At 39.3% G+C, this 20,435-nt stretch overlaps 1 protein-coding gene across 2 annotated transcripts in view; it reads right to left on the reverse strand.

Moving 5' to 3' along the window:
• BICC1 (BicC family RNA binding protein 1) overlaps positions 1-20,435 on the reverse strand; it is a 297,957-nt gene that overhangs the window by 27,174 nt on the left and 250,348 nt on the right. For both annotated transcript variants that reach the window (XM_024765245.1, XM_024765246.1), the window contains exons 6-14: positions 19,980-20,033; positions 19,344-19,538; positions 18,865-19,116; positions 16,387-16,518; positions 13,561-13,747; positions 11,554-11,715; positions 10,756-10,952; positions 10,503-10,635; positions 9,811-9,967 (exon numbers count right to left, since the gene is read on the reverse strand). In XM_024765245.1, coding sequence (XP_024621013.1) covers positions 9,811-9,967; positions 10,503-10,635; positions 10,756-10,952; positions 11,554-11,715; positions 13,561-13,747; positions 16,387-16,518; positions 18,865-19,116; positions 19,344-19,538; positions 19,980-20,033 — 1,469 coding nt within the window. The remainder of the gene's footprint in view (positions 1-9,810; positions 9,968-10,502; positions 10,636-10,755; positions 10,953-11,553; positions 11,716-13,560; positions 13,748-16,386; positions 16,519-18,864; positions 19,117-19,343; positions 19,539-19,979; positions 20,034-20,435) is intronic.

The raw sequence follows: 20,435 nt of genomic DNA on the forward strand, positions 1-20,435 counted from the left end.
CCAACTATTTATTACCAAAGTGAACAATTCACTACCTTGGAACAAGGGAGCCATAGTTTAAGTTGGAAATTCAAAGCCAAATGAAGGAGAATTCACACTAAGAAAATTTCTTACAGCAAAAATCGGAGAGTTAAAATTGCCCTGCTGATTACTGAAGAGCAGAGAGAATGCTAAAGTTTCAGAGCAAAAGAGATGGTTTAGGGAATCCAGAAATAAACCCAACCAGCTAAAGGAAGGGGAGAGATGACAGAGAAGATTTAAGGGCACTAAAAAGGAGACAGCAGGCCTAAAATGGAGTCACTTGTGCTAAACCCCACATCAACAAACCAAGACTTGATACCTAACCTAACTGCAGTTTCAGCCTCTCCTAGGAATGTAATCTTAACCAGTCCTGTCTGGAATTTCCTGGCCAACACTAGTGAGGTAATCCACCAGACAGACCGCTGCCTTCTCCCAAAGGAAGGTAACCTTGCCTGAAATAATCCTTTCTTTTCTTTATGACTTCCTTGTCCCTCCTTTTTTCTCCTTTTAAAATGTTTTCTTTTCTGCAGCATTTTGGAGCTCCTTTCTATTTGCTAGATGGGATTCTAACGATTCATGAATTGTTGAATAAAGTAAATTTGATCTTTAAACTTACTCAGCTGAATTTTTTTTTTAACAGATTTGGTGGCAGTAATAGGACTGAAGGAGACTTCCAGTAACTCTGGGAATAAGAAACACAGGTGTGGCACCTGCAAACCCTTTTGAGTTCTCTGTCTCTCTCACTGCTTCTGAGGACTGTAGGTAACTTCCTCTCAGTTCTGAGCTCTGCTCTCTTTGCACTGAGCTCCCAATCTAATTGGCTTTCCAATACAGGGCAGGCCAGCTGGATCGGGCAGATGATTCTGCCGGGAGCTCAAGCCCCTAGCCTTTATTTCAGACCACAATAGTCAATTAATTGGTGGAAACCCCCAGGCCTTGATTCTGTCCCAAGATCCATGTGGCAACTATCAGTTCTCCATGTATGTGGAACCCCTAGTCCTCAGTCTCCATTTGTTGAGGTCTGTTGGTTCAATTCTTTCCCCAGGCCAAGGTCCCATGGCAGGAATTGTTGGTGGTATACACAAGACCTTTACCTGGCTGGGACACAGCAAAATCCTTTGGTTACTGCCAATTTGTTAAGGTGCATGTGTGTGTTTATCTTGTTTGCTGTAGATAAAAGCTACCACTAATAGGAATCTCAGAAGCCAAAAAGCCACAAAAATTCGTGGGCATGGGTGAAGCACTTAAAAGCTGATAAAGTACTCTCCACCTCACTCAAAAGACTCCCGTGTTCAAATAAGCTGGTCATGGAACAGGTTAGCTTGACACTAGGTCATCCACCAACCTCAAGAAGATTTCCGTGAAACAAGGTTCACTGTAAAATACCACACAATCCCCAGGCCCACAGCACATCCTTCTTAGATACTGATCTGGCTCCCGCAAACCCCAAACGGCTTAGCTGAAAGAAATGGGATCCTTAAAATTCAAAGAGTTAAGCACTCCACCTTCTGGTACACTTGCTTATTTTACATCTAAGAACTATGGTCCTGGAAGCTATAATAATCTATAAAAATGGCAAAGTGTTACTAAAGATGACCTACAATTAGAATGGCCATTATGAGTAATGTTCCAATTATATAAGATCATTTAAGAATTGCACTTAAAAACAAGGACTCCCCGCTCCCCCCTCAAAAAAAATGGTATACCTATTTTAATTGGAATGCAGAAAACTCCAAAAGCCTTCAAAATTCCAAAATAGCTTCAATGAAAGATTCATTGCAAAAAGGCTAATGAAAAATTAAAGAGGCACCTAAAACAAGAGACAATAAGACCGACATAACTACTACTGCTCCCCTCTATCCTCTTTTTTTTGGTCATGCTGCACATGTGGGATTTTAGTTCCCCAACCAGGGATCAAACCCCAGGCCCTCAGCAGTGAGGGCACAGAGTCCTAACCACCAGGGAACTCCCTATCCTCTTTTATATGAGTACTCACTCCAGTAATCCTGTATAAATTTCCTTTCCACTCTGAAGAGACTAGAAGATCACAAACAAATGTCTGACAGGTTAGTGGTCATGCAGTGAAACCACTGGGACCCTGTGGGGCTCCTGGGCATGGAAGCCTTTCTGTGTCCCCTGTTTCTTGTTTGCATGGAATAGACTCCAGCCTCTATGACCTTCCCTGGGTTCCAAAGGGCAGATTGGAACAGTTGCTAATTAGGGAAGGGAGGGGATACAGAGACAAGGGAGGAGCAGTCAAGAAACAATAGTGCAGCCTCGGGGCAGGGTGCTGATTCTGCATCAAGGGATACACAGAACATCTTTGAGCTCTTCTACAGAACTAAAGACCCCAACAACTGGAAGACAAACTGCCTGATGAAGCAATCCTCATTCCAGACAGAAACTCACGGTTTGACAGCCTTGAGAACCAGAAAAGCTCATCAGGAGACCACCTGAGACCAGATTAAAGGAGTGCAGGCCCCGCACACACCCTGCTCCTATCAGCAACCCCACCCTTGAACCACTGCTATAACAGTCCTCACCAAATCCTCCCAGGTTAGGACACACAGTTTTTCAGGGCACAAGCCCGCTGTGGCACCCTTTGCCCAGCAAAGCAATAAAGCTGTTCTCTTCTACTTCACCCCACACTCTGTTTCCAAGATTCACTTCAGCACTGGTGCACAGAGGCTGACTTTTCAGCATCAATAGACACCCTCACATCTACCCTCAAAGGAGGGCCCCAGAATGAGCTCCTCCCAGAATTGATGAGATTCTGAGGGATTTTCTTATAAACTGCTACATTATTCCCTTAAACAGCTAAGGGAAACTAAATTAAAATTCATGAAAAACCTTGCCAAATTCTGGTAGATACTAGAGCTACACCCTCTATTTTAAACCTCACTTGGAGCCTGTAGGTGGGATCCTGGGAAAACTGGCAGAAGCCCACAAAGGGAGAAAATTCTTACCAGAGTCAGCTCTCCAGGGTCTCTGTCTGTAGTACCCAATAAAGAGAGGAAAATAAAATATTTTTTGCACCCTCTTCTGGAATACCTCTTAAGTCCAAGGGGTTGTTCAATACTGCCAGAAATATTTACTGCTTGTCCACACCGAAAACTGACAAGATAGTTAAAAGATTTTTTTTAAGTAGCTCTGCAGTCAACAGTTGGTCAAAAATTGGAAGCTGATATTCAGAGGCTGATGGGAATTTTTTTTACGTCTCCTCCCTTAAACTAAAATTAAACTATGCACTCAGAGGGGAAGAAAAACCCTCTAAAGCCTCTGTGAAAGGATTTACTAAAACATTCCAAAGGCAAACAGCTCTAAATCCAGAACACAGAAATCTGTGGTTCCCACCTTAGTTAGAAATCTTCTCCCTGATATTTAAAAAAAAAGCAAATTAAGGATAATGTAGTTGGATGGGTGGCTCAAACTATAATGTCATTTAGGCTGCAACCCAATTCTTTGAGGAATTGAGAGCAACTGTCCTTATCTTACAAATCTTTGCAAAACTAGACACTAGCTGTAGAGGCAGTTCAAAGGCCACCTATTCCTTTTACCAATCCTAAAACCTCCCCTATTCAGAAGGCTTGTAAGTATTGTAGAAATTCTGGCCTTATAGGAAGAAACCAAAGTCCTTGGAGGAACTTGCATTCTTTCCCTGTACCTTTGAGATGTAAATGTTCTATAAACTTTAGGGAGGTCATTCTTTTTTTTTTTTCTTTTTCTTTTTTTTAGAGAGGTAATTCTTACCAGAAGATGAACAAAAGGGAAAAGGTCATTTGAAACTTAGGTGGACAAAAAAATTTTTAAGGGTCTTCCCCACAAATACAGTAAAAAGCTTCAGCCATCTGAGCAGGTAAACTTAACTTATTCCATCTACCAGAAAACAACTTAAATCCAACTTTTTTTTTATAACTAGTGAAATTTTGTATTACTGCACCTGATTCACAGCAGTAATTAAAAAATGGAACCCAAAAGGTCTCTGTTTATGACTCAGTTTATGTGTGTCTATGTATGTGTTGCAGATATATTGAATTTTCCACCTCCGGATGGTATTGCCAAAATTAATTTGTAAAAGAGCTCTATGTAAGTGGCTTTAAAAAATTAAGTACTTATATAAATTAAGTAAATTGAATCCAGTAGTCCCCCTTTATCTGTGGATTCACTTTCCATGGTTTCAGTTACCCACAGTCAACCTCAGTCTGAAAATATTAAATGAAAAATGCCAGAAATAAATAAGTCACACGTTTTAAATTGTTTGCTGTTCTGAGTAGTGTGATGAAATTTCTTGCCACCCCACTCCACCCCATCGTGGAATTCCCCAACCATCAACATCATCATAGCTCAGTGATCCAGGATCAGATCCTCCATCTGATATATCAGCAGAAGGTCAATAGCAGCCTACCACTACATCACGATGCCTACATCACTCACCTCACTTCAGTTCATCACACAGGCATTTTAATCATCTCACACCATCACAAGAAGAGGAAGGGTGAGTACAGTACAATAAGACATTTAGAGAGAGAGAGAAAGTGAGCGAGAGATACCACATTATTATAATTGTTCATTAGTTATTGTTGTTAATCTCTAATTAAATTTTATCATAGGTATATATGTATAGGAAAAACCATAGTATACATAGGAATTCAGGACTATCCATGGTTTCAGGCATCCACTGAGAGTCTTGGAACATATCCCCAACAGAAAAAAGGGGATTACTACAGATGTTAAGTGGGATAAAAGTTTTTCAGTAAACTTTTTTTTTTTTTTTCCCATGGTACGCGGGCCTCTCACTGTTGTGGCCTCTCCCGTTGCAGAGCACAGGCTCCGGATGCGCAGGCTCAGTGGCCATGGCTCACAAGCCCAGCCTCTCTGCGGCATGTGGGATCTTCCCAGACCGGGGCACGAACCCGTGTCCCCTGCATCGTCAGGCAGACGCCCAACCACTGTGCCACCCGGGAAGCCCTTTCAGTAAACTTTTAAAATAGTTTCTCTAAAATCTTTTTGGTAACCTAAACCAAAGTTTTGCTAAATTAAAGTAAATGATGGATAGTCATTGAATATCCAGATCATTTCCAAATAAGATAAAATACTAAAACATTAATTACTGAACATAGGTTTACCACTTTTGGCCTTTTTATTTTTTTACAGAGAAACTAAAGATATTTGGATACATTAATAAACGTGTTTTGTGCCACACTGAGAAATTTACTATGGAAAAGCATGTGTTTCTAGACATTGTAAAAAATATTAATTTGTCAAGTCACACAATTGTTTACTTCTTTTCACTAAAAAGGTTGTTTAGGGTTAAAAATTATATATTATATAAATATGTTTATAATATATATATGTATATGTATATATAATTAAAGTTACTAGAAATAATAAGGAAACATTTCCATATTCAAGGAAAGTAGGATGTGTGTTTTCAGTAAAAGAAGGTATGAGGAATGGAGAGGAATTTTTGTTGATGAAAATAAAACTAATTTTGTCCTGAAGTGAGACTGGTTACTGCAGAATGGGAAAGAAGAAAACATAAGACCAAACTGTAGAAGGTTTGTGGGAAAGGAATCTTGGGAAAGGAATTTTATGTGTGGTCAAGCAGGCTAAAATTAGAATGAATTTATTTAAGTGGAAAAAAAATGAGTTTTAATATCAAAAGTACATCAGTGCAAAATCAGAATTGATTTTCTCTCTGTTAAAAGAACAAGTGATTTTGAATTACCGGTCTGTTCTTAGTAAGAGATTGTAAAAGGCTGTTATTTACCTTTAGGTAATCTGCCTAGAAAGCAAGTATTTTATGCTTTACCAAAATAATTTCCTGTAACAACTATTTAACTTTCTATATTTGCCTGTGTAGTCTTCAATTGTCACTTTGGTTAAATGGATAAGTAAATGTTTCACAGTGACCTATGATCCTATTTGACCAAGTGTTTTTAAACCTTTTGATATTCTTGACAAACTTCCCCCAAATCAAATCCCAAATGAAATCTTTCTGACCTCAAACTAACTTTGAGATTTTCCAGAGGGCTCCTGGGACACATCTCAAAAGATTTGTTCCCTCTTCTTATAAAAGGAGAGATCTTAAACTCATCAGGCTTCTTTGATGTGTTAAATTACATGCGAAGTATTGTCAAATAAAAGTAATACTAAGCCCTCTCCATTTTGTATTTGTATAGGTATATAAGTGTTCCAGAGCTGTGTGAAATTCCTAGAGATGTGATATGTCCAGGTATAGTGTTATGTCATAATTAATATTAACGTAAACTGGTGTTTATCACAGAAATAACTACATTTCTTTATCAAATGAAATCTCATCAGATCTTGAACAATGGGCATTTTTAAGTCTTTGTCATTTACAGAGACTTACTGTCTTAGATGCTTCTGCAAAAGTGTTCTTACAAAAATGCTTCATCTTCAAGGAGATTCATGGAAAGGATTTTAACAAGTGCATGTTTCTGATAACATAAAGGTCATAAAACTGAAGTGGATTCAAGCAGAACAAATATCAATTATTGTACATGGGACTAAATGAACTGAGGAGGAGAATGAGTATAATTTTTTAATGATTTTTTTTGTTTGAAAAATTGCTAGATCCTTAATGTTTTGTTTTTCCAGATTTAAGGAAACCTCTTTTCCTAAGTTATCGACGACTTACACCAATTTGGTAAAGTATACCTTTGTAAACAAAGACGAAACATTTACTTTTCTCCCTACCTGATCCCTCCAGAAACTCTTTGGAAACTCTTCTGTATTCTTTGCACAGCAATACAGTTAGTTATTTGCAAAGGTCAATAAGAATCTGTTCTCCTTGTAACAGAACACATTGGAAACATTGGCTATATTACCAAAGCTTTGACTGAAATGTCATATTTGAGAGAGACGTACACAGACTCAGATATGATCTGACAGCTTTAAGGAACTAAGGTTAACTTAACAAAGCCAATAAAGCCCCTTGAAAAAAATTGGCCTGGTACTCTGATTACAGGGTTCCTGGCAGCCTTACCCAGTGAGTAAGGAAGGTCATTTCCTGACAGGCCCAGGAACCTCAGGTTATTTTTGGGACCTTATAAAGAGAGGAATTCACCCAAACTATAGGTATTGTAGGTAAGATCTGATGGCGAGTCCTTGGCTTGGCTTTCTGGCCTCAGAGGCCTTTAAGAGTTCAATCTGAGATTCCTTATGAAAAGTTCCTGCAAAGCAGTTTTAAAAAGTACTCATACAATACAATCACTATTCTTGCTGCACTTATGTAAATAATCAAGCCAATTTTAAAGCAAACAAATTACTTTAACTGTAATTATCTTTTGTTTAAAAAAAATGGAAGTAACTGTAGAGAGAAAAATGTATGTACTTTTGTAGATATTAGATTCTAGTGCTATTAATTTTGAGGTTTTTTTTATATTCCTGTAAACTGGACTGGATCCTGAATTCTTCTAGTTCCCTTCAAATAACTAGCCACAATTCTCCAAACTTATGTTTCCAATTTTCTCCCACCCTTCTGATTTGGAATCACTAAGAACAAAGACGGTCCTTGAGTCTCCTTAGAAGGGACTATACCAGATCCTCTTCACTACTTAAGATGGCAGCCAAACTTCAGAGACTTAGGTACACATCTCACAGCTGAAGAAGTCGCCACCTGACATCTGGTCCTGTACACCAGCTGGAGACCTCAAAATCAAACTGACTAGTTGGAGAAGTAGCTGACACTGAGGTAGACTGCTTCCTCCTGACACCCCAGATCAAGACTTCACACTTTAATTAAATATAACCTTTTTCTTCTCTTTTTCTTTCCTTTGCTCTGTCTGGCATTGATCCAGAAAGATAATACAGTCATCTGAATCTCTCAGGCCATTGCTAAGGGAGGTAACCTCTGTAATTTAGAACTTTTTATTTCAGGTTAGGAGATTTACTTCCCAAATGCACTGAAAACTTAAATGACTCATGGCTTGAATGGGCAAATGCAACAATCCCTGCAAATGAATCCATGAACAGCACCACTTTAGTGGGAGTGGTTTGTGCCCCAACAGTATTTATCTTTGTCTGCAGTGGTTATCATTCTCCTCCGGCATATGGGTGCCTAGTTGGCAGGCGCATAACAGGGCAATGCCTCTTGAGTTATCTAACTGTGCCCCTAACTATTTACAAACAAACTGAGACACTTCATTGGACAACTCCCCTGAATTTATACTGCAGAGTTAGGAAAGTCCAGGAGGCTTTCATGGTTCAGGATTCACATTCCATAGCAGGGCCCTACTCCCAGGGTTAAGAGTAAATATAAATGAAACTATAATCAGGAATCTCTCCTTAACTCTTGACAATACTGCAAAATCTACCAAGACAGTGCCCAACAGAATTCCTTAGATTCTCTGGCCAAAGTTGTTCTTTTTTTTTTTTGCACGGGCCTCTCACTGTTGTGGCCTCTCCCGTTGTGGGGCACAGGCTCCGGACACACAGGCTCAGCGGCCATGGCTCACGGGCCCAGCCGCTCTGCAGCATGTGGCATCTTCCCAGACTGGGGCATGAACCCGTGTCCCCTGCATCGGCAGGCGGACTCTCAACCACTGCGCCACCAGGGAAGCCCCCAAATTTGTTCTTAATAATAGAACAGCCTTTGATTATCTTTTAGCTGAACAAGGGAGTGTCTGTGCTGTGGCCAACACTACATGCTGAACCTGGATTAACATTCTGGGCAAGTGGAAACTCAGTTAACTAAAATCACTGAGCAAGCTACTTGGCTTAAAAAAATGACTCCTTCCGCAGGGTCTTTCTTTGACTTATTTGATTTTGATTGGTTTGGGTCTGGGGGACTATGGCTCCGAACTGCCCTCCAAACATTGTAAATTATTCTACTTATAACAGTCATAGTAGTCTCCCTGGTGCATTGAATTTTCTCAAAAGCTTTAAATGTATGTTTGCAGCCACTAACCACTGAGCAAATGAGCTCCCTAAAACTGGAATGCCAGAAAAGAAAGGAAGAAAATGACTGACTAAAACAATTGTGAGCCTGAAGTCATGACCTGTGAACACCACAGAGATTCGATAGCAAAAAAAAGAACCATGACCTGTGAACACCACAGAGAGGATCAGTAAAAGCTATAAGAACTAAACTATAGAGAGGTAGCTGAGAGTGGTGCTAATGCCTTAAATTTTCATCACATCTCTCACTTGGGCTGAAAGTCTGATCAAAAGGAGAGAATTGCGAAAAAAGGGACAACAGGCCCAAAATGGAGTCACTTGTACTATGCCCCATATCCGCAAACCAAGACCTGATACCTAACCTAACTGCAGTTTCAGCCTCTCCTAGGAATGTAATCTTAACCAGTCCTGTCTGGAATTTCCTAGCCAACACTAGTGAGGTAACCCACCTGATAGACCCCTGCCTTCTCCCAAAGGAAGGTGACCTTGCCTGAAATAATCCTTTCTTTATGATTTCCTTGTCCCACACCCTTTCTGCCTTTAAAAACCTCTTCTTTCTGCAGCTCTTTGGAGCTCCTTTCTATTTGCTAAATGGGATGCTGCCAATTCATGAATTGTTGAATAAAGTCAATTTGATCTTTACATTTACTCACCTGAATTTTGTTTTATAACAAGGGTGAAAGTTATCAGATACTATTTTTAATGAAATTTTTAAAAGTAAAAAGAGAAGGTAATCATAAAGAGAAATGAAAAACCCATGGATAACGTCAAATGCACTTGAACCAAAGAGCACTAACTATTGAGTTTAACACAAATCCAGCCTGTTATACACTTTCTTTCAAAGGATTTTAAAATTAAAATACATACTGTAAGTGTGAGTTTTTTGTGCCCTGCAATAGTTCTACTGTCTGCCTCTTGGCACAGGAAACTTTGGAGGGACCCATCATCTGTTTCAAGTCACCAGCATTTCCAGAATGGGAAGGACTTCGGGGCATGCCTACTTCAACAAAAGCATCATTACAACCTGCAGAAGAAGAGAGAAAAAAGCAAAAATCCAGACATCATCTTACTATCAACAGTCACCTGCAATGGAAACAAATCAGAATCCAATTCTATGGAGACAAAAGCATAACAGCTTTCAGCTACAGAGAAGATGCCTTAAATTCAGGCTACCTCAAAAACTCATGATGAAATTGGAAGACCCTCATGTTTCTTTAAAGATTGTTAAGGATGAAGGTGTTATTAAAAGAAATACTCGGGAAAAAATTACACACACAGACACACACACACACACTTAGTAAGTTAATGCTTTCCTGCTGCACAATTACATTCACTTTAATTTAGGAAGGGCCAATGTAATGGGAAAATGGTTCTTTCTATGGCAAAGTGCTCTTTCACCATGTTCTTTGGAATTTCATTCAAGATACTGTCTCTCTGCAGTCTTGAGGCAGGGTGAATCATGACTAGTTAGCAAAACCCACTTCAAATCACTGCACAGACTTTCTACAATCCCCTTTATCCAATCAACAGAGCAGGCTCAAGTTCAGAAGGAAAGATACCTTCTGCAGGGTTTGATTTGGGAGATGCCTGCTCAGATGCAGTTGTTTGTCTGGATGGATCACCATGATTCGCACTCAGCACTTTTTCTCCAAGTGATGAAGTGGATATTGCACCATATTTTATATTCGGAGACTGAAATAATAATAGAAAACAACACAGAGATATGGTCACAATTCTAAAATTCATCGCGTTACCAGTGGCTTATCTCTTACAAACAGCATAGATCACATGATTCTTGCCGAAGGGCATTACCTGTGTGTGTCCGTTTAAAGAAGCAGAGATTTTTTTGCTTTCTGTCTGCATACTGTTGATATGGACATCAACAGGAGTCAAGCCAGGCGGGGGAGATGGAGCTGTGTGCCCGTAGGTGGGCACTCCAGACAACAAAATATTGGTTAATGTGGCTTGGGCAGTAGATGGAATCATAAGGTGTGGTATAGCAGAAAAACCTACAACAGCATTTCATGAAGACAGACATTAGACAGGAATAAACTCAGAATCAAGAAGCATTATTTTATTATTTTCAGTAACAACAAAAAAAGTCATTTTTGTTGCTGCAAACTGAGAATTCAATTTTGATACCTCTCTGTTAACAGGTTTAACACGTTACTATAAAAACACAGAAGAAGTATTAAAATGGAACAACATTTTAGAGAGATTTAGTCCAAGCTCTTCACTGTACAAATGAGGAAACTAGCTAGATTTAGCATGTACATATGACTACCAAGCAAACTTGTCAAACTAGAACGTGCATTTCCTAATTACCAGGTCAGTGACCCTCGTGCACTTTTGCTACTGCTCCCTGCACACCACGCCCTTTTTCCTGATCTGCTTGTCACGTTTGAAGATTACATATTACTTTTATGAAAATCTCACTGCTTTATTATGCTTCGTTTTAGCTGATTTACACTTTGGAGAATTTGTTTGGCTGCAGTATTCTTTGAACCATATAGTTCTTCCCTACGGAAACGGAACCACTAGTAAATTTTACTGAAAAACTGATTAATACCTAAGAATCCACACCTTTGATTGTACTTAAATAATACTGACCTGTGGCACTTGAAGTACTAGCAAGTGGAGGTGCCCACAATGTGGGGCTAGGGGTACCAGAACTCGGACTTTGCAAAGGACTGACTGAGCTATTAAGAGCATTCAAAAGTGAGTTCGGGGTTGTCGAAGTATTGAGAGATAAGGCAGTGGGTCCCAAAAGACCTGTAATGAATGAACGTAAAGTCAGTACACATAAACTCAAGATTTAAAAATACAGATGGCATCAATACTGCCATTTGGAATGCACATCCATATAGTCTGATATTTTCCAAATATAAGATATGAGTGACAGATTACCTTCTTTCAAATATTCACATGAAATACTGCATGATACAACTCCAGCACAGGACCCCGCTTGCCCACAAACAGAAATGGAAGACAGATATGCCCAGACCAGGACAGTAGTCAGGGGCCTAGAGCACCCATCAGTTGCTTCATAATCACTTCAACTAGCCAGGATGAACAAAACTGTGCTCACGTGGAGACCCACTTTGTATTTCTCTGCCTAATTCACTTGTCACCTCCTTCCAAACAAACTCTTTTTAAACCACTTGCAAATAGCAGTAAGTAGGGGGACGTTTTCCTGCAACAGAATATCTCCCTTCGGTCCATTTGCAGAGGCTGGCCCACCTGGAACCGTTTTCATACCATGTATGACTGTCCATACATGACGTTTTTGGGTCCATCTCAATGCGTATGAAGACTTTTCTCAGAAAAAAGAATTGTTTTTCCGCTTTTTCCTTGTTTTAAGGATTTAATCTTTGATTTAGTAATGAAATTTCCCTTCGGGCATTTCAAATATGTTCTAAAGTGAAATGTGAGTTTGTATAAATAAGTTCCCAGGAATACTTAAAGCATTAAGTATTAGAGGCTAGAGATAGCCATGAAAACATCTTAAAATTAAATCACTGTGATCTTTGCTCACTTTTTTTCTCTCTAGTGCAGGAAGAACTCAGTTCCTGCTAAGTTGCCTGATTGGCATGTCCTGACTCACATGCATTGCTGTGTTATTACAACTCTGTTCAGAATCTCCAGTGGAAGGGACAACTTTGGGAGATTAGGGGCCAAGGAGGAAAATCTGTCTTTACTTGTAATGGTGTCTGGGCAGGGATACTTGGAATCTTAATCATATTATAACCATATTACATTTTTAAAAAGCAAGAATAGCTATTAAAAATTTGAAAGACTGCTGAGAGTATTTTTTTCTGTCTCAACACTGAACTTGGTAGAATGATCTGCGAGGGTTATTGCATTAACTTTTTATATAATGGCTACTGAAAAATGTGCAAAAAGTAGTGAACCTAGAATAACTGTAACATAGCAATGAACTTCATCCTACAAGATGGGAATCCGTAAATGAGGCAATACATATCACACCATGCCTATTAAGTGGCTCACCCTGCTTTCTTAAAGAACTAAAGCACCAAGATGATGTTGTTCTTTCATCTTTCTCTTCTTCACCTTAGATATAAATGCAGGTTGGTTTGTTTCCCATGGTGGCCGCAGGCTAGATCTCCTTTGTGTTTGGGCAAGGCAGGCCTAACCACTAGGACTGAGGGTTCTGCTTCCTTTCTCCTCCCTCCTCCCCACCCCTCATGCAGGTCTGCAATTACTTTTTGAAAAGCAAACTGGATAATCATTATCTCTAGGGACTAGGGGCAATATTGCAAATGCAAGAGAGAACAAACACATAAATTATAGTCAGCCGGCTCACTTCACTCTCAATGGCATTCTTAATTTAGAAGAACAAACACAGCCACCGAAAGTACAACAGCCAGACCTTGACTACTTATGCCAAAATAAAAAGAATCTAGGAAACAGAAATCTATAGAGTTTAACAAAAAAATCAAAATGGATTGATTCGAGTTTTGTTGCTTTTCACCTGATCATAGGGCCTGAAGAGGAAAAAAACAGCCTTTAAAATGTAGCCCCAAACAGTAGAAAGAAAGGAAACTGGATAAGCAATCCCCCAGAGGCTGAGAAGGGCTATAATAATAAATTTTATACCTAGTCCAGTGAGTCCGAGGCCTGCGGAAGCTAAGATATCCAGGCTGGGACATGCCAGGCCGGCAGGGCATGATGCTGGGGATGGACTGGTTGCTATGGTAACCCCACTGCTTTCAAGTCCGAGGAGACATTTCCTTGCTTCATACATATTTAACGCATTTCGCTCAACACTTTTCACAATCACAGACTATGAAAACACATAATGAGAAAGAAAAAAGTGACATGCAAGTAGTCTACAATGAATTGGGGAGGGGGCTGAGAAATGAATATGGTAATAAGAATTCCACTCAGGGAATGGATGAATGATGCTTTAAAATCAACTGCAAATTCTAACCACGTATTTCCTAAGTTTACTCCTTTTGGTAAAACCATAAAATGTTAGTTACCATTTACTGGGTGTGTCCTGTGTCCCAGGCACTGTGATGGAAGCTGCACATATATTCTAATTCCTGCAAAACCTCATGGGGTGGAATTATTATTCATGTTCAGTGAGGACAAGGGCCTTACCCAAGGTCACAGCACAGCTGTGGAGGAACAGCTAGAGGACTGGAACTTGGGTCCTTCTGTCTCTACAGCCCATTCTCGTTTATATCCTCTTGTCTCTACATTAAAGCTTTCCCCCCTTTATCTCATCTTTACAAAACAAATCAAACAAGTCACCATATACAGACTGCATAATAATAGTCACTTACATTTGACATTTACAGTCTACTAGTTAACTAATGGACCTTGAGGTACCACTCTTCCTCATTGATGACATATTTGTGGCAAAGCTTATAGTAAAATAAATTTCCAAACAATAAATCTTCTTTTTTTCTTCAATGGACTCATCCGGAAAATTGGAAATGTGAACCCAAGGGGGAAAGCCTCCAGTGGACAATAAAGAAAATGTGTGGCTGAGACAGCAGTTAAAGCAGTAGTCAGCCTCGGGGCCTGTGAGGCATAATTAAACAGCCCTGGGATGCTGCAAGGCTGCAGAGTTCTCACTTAAAATCTCTTTTCCCCTGACCTCTGCTCACTTCTTGCTGAACTCCAGAAATCTTCCTGTGCCTGTCCATCTTTACACGCAAAGTCTCTTCTGACTGTATCACTTCCTTCTGGTACGTACAGTGACTCTAGTCAACTCAAGTTAGTAAAGTACGAAGCTTCCCAATACATAAAATTAACATTCTATTCTCTAACTTTAAGCTCAATATATCAAGTTCATTTAGAATCAATCCTATCTTCTCCTTTAAAGTTTTCTTTTGAAGAACGCATGATTCTTTTTCTTACGTTGGACACTAAATACCACATTATTTACATACAGACAAAATTGTATATAGTAATACATGTTAATACATATACCATATGCATATGTGCATATATGATAAAATTCAGTTTAGAAATTTTAAAAATGGAAGGCACAACTGTTTGGTGTTTTACCTACTATAATTAAAAATATACATAAATGTTATCATTTAGTACATGTTATTATGCAACTTGCTTTTTTTTTTTTTTTAAATTTTTGGCTGCGTTGGGTCTTTGTTGCTGTGCACGGGCTTTCTCTAGTTGCAGCGAGCGGGGGTTACTCTTCGTTGCAGTGCGTGGGCTTCTCACTGCGGTGGCTTCTCTTGTTGCAGAGCACGGGCTCTAGGCATGTGGGCTTCAGTAGTTGTGCCTCGTGGGCTCTAGAGCGCAGGCTCAGTAGTTGTGGCGCACGGGCTTAGCTGCTCCACGGCATGTGGGATCTTCCCAGACCAGGGCTCAAACCTGTGTCCCCTGCATTGGCAGGCAGACTCTTAACCACTGCGCCACCAGGGAAGTCCACAACTTGCTTTTTTTATTCAACACCATTCTTGTCCTTTGGCTTCTGATACAAAGGTTTCTTCGGCATGTATAAGTAGAAGTAGCATCACTGAGGGTAGGGTATCCGTGTTTTCAGTGTGAGCACATGATCACAAGTTGCTTTTCAAAGTGGTTGTATCAACTTACATGCTTTAATGTAGGAACACTCCTCTTTCCTCAAACTCTCACTAGCACTTAATAACGCCAGAATTATCCCATTAAACTTTGCAGCATCTTAGAGGAGAAGTTCCAAGAAGGGTGAACTGGAGATACTTCATTATTTAAAGTATATATGACAGGGCTTCCCTGGTGGCGCAGTGGTTGCGAGTCTGCCTGCCGATGCAGGGGACACGGGTTCATGCCCCGGTCTGGGAAGATCCCACATGCCGCGGAGCAGCTGGGCCCGTGAGCCGTGGCCGCTGAGCCTGCGCGGCCGGAGCCTGTGCTCCGCAACGGGAGAGGCCACAACAGTGAGAGGCCTGCGTACCGCAAAAAAAAAAACCCAGAACCAAAAACAAACAATAACGTATATATGACAGACAATGGCGCCTATTCTTTAAATCTCCAGGGCTAGCACAGTGGCTCACAATTAGTAAGTAAACTAAGTATTTTTTTAATTGCCTTGGATGTGTACACATACACATATGCACATAACACAACACTTATTTAGCCTTACCAACTCTCCAGCAAGTTAGTAACGTTTAAAGTTACCAGATTGCAAATTAGTAAGAAAATGTTTTCTCTTTCCTTCCCATATATGTAATTTAAATGATGGTTACAAATGGACTCCAAAAACCAACATATATATTAAAAAAAAAAATCAATAATGAATGCTGTTACAAATTTATATAAAATAACTAAATATAATATATAACGATGTATATTATTATTATATAGAATATTTAGTTCCATGTATATGCAAATACACATTTATATGAAAATAACACTATACAGAACGTGAGGTGATACATGGTTCTCTTTGGGCCCAGACTCTGAACCAACCTTGCTCGGCTGTTTTGGCTTTGGTTTAATACTGATGAAGACGTCGAGCTGTTCCATCAACTGAGCAATGAACTGTGGATCAACTTCGATTTCTTCCTTCATATCAAACATTAGCACAAGAGGAAGACAACCCTAGGAAATGTCACAACGGAAAGGGTGAGAGGTAAAAAAGTTACTCATTTAAACATCCAGTAATTTAACATGCCTACAGATAATACAATCTTTTATAGATTTAAAGAGTAAACCAAAGTATTAAAGCTAAATTATATACCTTCACATAGCTTAGAAGGCTGCTGTGCAAATAATGTTGAGGGGTAGAAACTATTTTTTGGATGACAAAAACATGTGTCTTACGTTTATTTTTGGCCCTGAATTCTTTATCTACTCTCCACCTTGGAAAATTCCTCCATTTTCTGACATCAGTTTTGTTAGTGACACCAGGAACTAGATTCTCAGCCACATCAAGGATACTAATCTTGTGCCCTGGCTCAAAAATTTACAGTGGAGGCTTTTTATTGTCTTCTGAATGAAATCTAAACATGTATCAGCCTTTAAAAATCTCCACATTTCAGCTCGGCTTTGCTGGTGCAATCACAGGTTTATGTGTACATGTCTGCCCCTTCCTCCAGGCTAGACCAGCCTCTTGACTATCTTTTAAACAGGTTCTGACATTGGTATCAACTGATCAAAAGGCTTCTTTGCCAACCCAATTCCTACTTCTCTTCTGACACAGCTCAAACCTTACCTCCTTCCTGGAGTAAAATGCTACTATCACCCCTTCTTTTCACTATCTCACTCTTTAGCATGGCAGAGTTTAGCACTTTTTTTCTCTGATGTTGTCTTCCTGGCCCCTAATCTACTTAGTATAGGAACCAGATCCCATACATTTTTACGATGTACAGCTTGATGGATTTGTACATAATTATCAGAAGAAATTACCATCAAACATACTAGAATTAAAATGAAATCACCAAGTTCCATTTCTCGTCTGGATAAGTGATGTTTGTAAGGACACTGCTATAAAAAAATGGTGATGGTATTTATTTATTTTATTTTATTTTATTTATTTATTTATTTTTGAGGTACATGGGCCTCTCACTGTTGTGGCCTCTCCCATTGCGGAGCACAGGCTCCGGACGCACTGGCTCAGTGGCCATGGTTCACGGGCCCAGCCGCTCTGCAGCACCATGGGATCTTCGTGGACCGGGGCACGAACCCGTGTCCCCTGCATTGGCAGGTGGACTCTCAACCACTGCACCATCAGGGAAGCCCGGTGATGGTATTTAAAATGTAAGTTAAAGCCATTTAATTTATCTCTCCCTCACGTCTTTCAGTATGGTTTAATAATATGTCTCACTGCACACCTGTATTTTTGGCAGGTGTGATCAAAGTATGAATATGAATTCATAACTGTGCTGATGGCTTGAAAAGTTTACTAACTCAAAATAATATCTAAAGAACTTGAAAAGCACAGTAAAGAAAATATGAAGAGAAATCATAATAATCTTTGAATACAAATATGCTCTCTAACTAGCCATATATTAAAAGTAGCCTAAGTAAGCCTGGCTTTTAAGAAAATTAAAAATTAATTCTTAAAATTATATATTATAATCCTTAATGATTATAACAAGTTCTCATCTGTCAGAGGAATGGAATCAACAATACAAATCTGGATCTTCTGAAAGTTTCTCAAGAACAGATTCTACAAGTTAATAACAGCAAATGTCACACCTGAAGCTTATGGACTCAAATGTCACTAAAGGTCTAGCCTGAACAGGAGAATATAATGGTGTTTTTAATAAGAATACTTGTGAGTCCACCATATTTCAGTCCATTTTGTTACTATACATCAATCTACACACTGGGTTTTTTAATGAATATAGGAAGGGTAGAAATATTGAAAATTATACACTGGAAGCAGTAGTAAGTTATATAACTGTTATTTTTCTTCAATGCATGACACTCAAATTCATGGCTTAAACAGCATTTTTAAAATTTTATCAGAGATTTATGAAATGTTCAAATGTTTCATGCTACCAAAATTTACATCTTTGAGGGTAAAATTTTCAATGTGTTAACTTTTCTGTTTAAACAGAAGACTTTTTTGGCAAACGCAAACTAATACTACACATTAAATAAAAATAACCATCTTCAAACTAATATTACACGTCAAATAAAAATAAGCACCTTCCACAAAATACAGCCAGTTATCTCAATGTAACCTCTTCTGTTGCTTAGTGTAAGTTAAAAAAATACTAAAAGGAAATTACTCACCTATCTATTGAAATTAAGTCTGTGAGGCACTATGTACCTTATTCTTTTATTTCCTTTTACCAAGTAAGTTGCTTATTTGACCAGGATTTCAAAGTGCTTCCATAAATACCACGTTGGTACAGTACGGGCAGCCACAAACACTGTACCCAAAGAGGTAAAAAAAAAAAAAAAAAAAAATCGTACCATTAACTTCAGTAAACCTACCATGAGATATTGCCTTGCAAGACAGACAGACTCAATGGTGCCCTGGAGGTAGACGGTGGATTTCTTTTGTGGATTACTGGGATCGGGAAAGTGGATCTGAGCACCCGTTCTCTGCATGATATGTTTGATGTTGCTTCCATTCCGACCCATCATAAAGAGATGATGCTGAGCTGCGATATCTAGTTGCGTGCTCACGGGGATAGCTGACGCCAAGCTCCCGGCGAGATGTTCCAACAGCATGGCAGTTCCTTCCTAGAAGAAAAGGGTGGGAAAGAAGTAGGCCTATACAGTAACTGTCCACGTTGAAGGGAAAGATTCTACTGCACTTCTGACAGCTATGGAAAAACTCAACACATTCTAAGAACCAGAATGTACTATGAGAAAAAATTCTGGAAAACAAATTACTTTTAAAATCCTTTAAAAATAAAACTTGCGTGATTTGTACACCTACAATGTTCGGAATTACCTAAACCACTTACCTTCACAGCACTTGTGTTATTCTGAGACCCTCGTACTATCACAGTAGCACCATACATTCGGGACCGCTGTTTAAATGACACTGAAATGTTGTACGTCTGTGATATGTGCTGAATAGAGGGGGAATTAGGATCGGGCACTGGTTGAAGAATTCCAGCAATCGGCAGCTCAAACATCAGCACCAAAGGAAGCAGCTCCTAAAATGAAATTACAGAACAGGGCAGATAGTTAAGTCATTGTACATTTAGAGATGTGTGTAGTTCATTCATTCTTTTCTGAAGATGGAATTTTAAAACATAATGCTTTTATTACAGCCACAAGCTTGGGTAGACTATATAAAGTTTTTTAAACGAAAGGAGCCTTTTGTGAAACCTGAGAGTTTGTAACTTAAGCTGCCTGTGGCATTTTTCCTCAGGCGTCTTTTTGATCATTTCAAAATCATCAGAGAAATCAAGCCCGATAAAATCCAGAACATCTCTAAGAAACACCTCTGATATATTAATACAATTTCTGTCACTATTTCCTACATGTTGAACATACGATTTGGTTATAGATTGATAAATTATGGTATTTTTATTGCCTTATGATGCAGACATCGCTGACATTGATTTACAGTACTAAAGGTAATAAACAGTTACCCGAATTCTAACTCGGGCCGATTCTACTCCTGCCGGTTGTCCTGCTATAGATACCTGCAAAAAAAGAAAACACAGAGTTAGATTTATTGTACTTGAACCCACATCTGCTTTCCCAGTTATCTACACCCTCACTACTCAAAGTGTCGTCCAGGATAAAACAGCATCGCCTATCTGGGAGTTTGTTAAAGATGAGGGATCTCAGGCACCAACCCAGAGCTACTTAATCAGAATCTGGATTTTAACAAGCTCTGGTGATGTGTGTCAACCGAACAACGTCACCTCCTGGACTTAGCTAAAACCTCCCAGCCCCCATGAGCCCATCCTGCCCTCTTCACAATTTCTCGTGTTCACTGCATTTTCTCCCTTTTTATAAAAACTCTCTGAATACGAGATGTGCAATGATAGTGCCGCACTAAGTTCTCAAAATAATGAACTACTTCCATGCTAGTTGGCAAA

This window comes from Neophocaena asiaeorientalis, unplaced genomic scaffold (genome assembly GCF_003031525.2).
Source record: "Neophocaena asiaeorientalis asiaeorientalis breed wild unplaced genomic scaffold, Neophocaena_asiaeorientalis_V1.1 scaffold183, whole genome shotgun sequence".
In the NCBI taxonomy this organism is placed as follows: domain Eukaryota; kingdom Metazoa; phylum Chordata; class Mammalia; order Artiodactyla; family Phocoenidae; genus Neophocaena; species Neophocaena asiaeorientalis.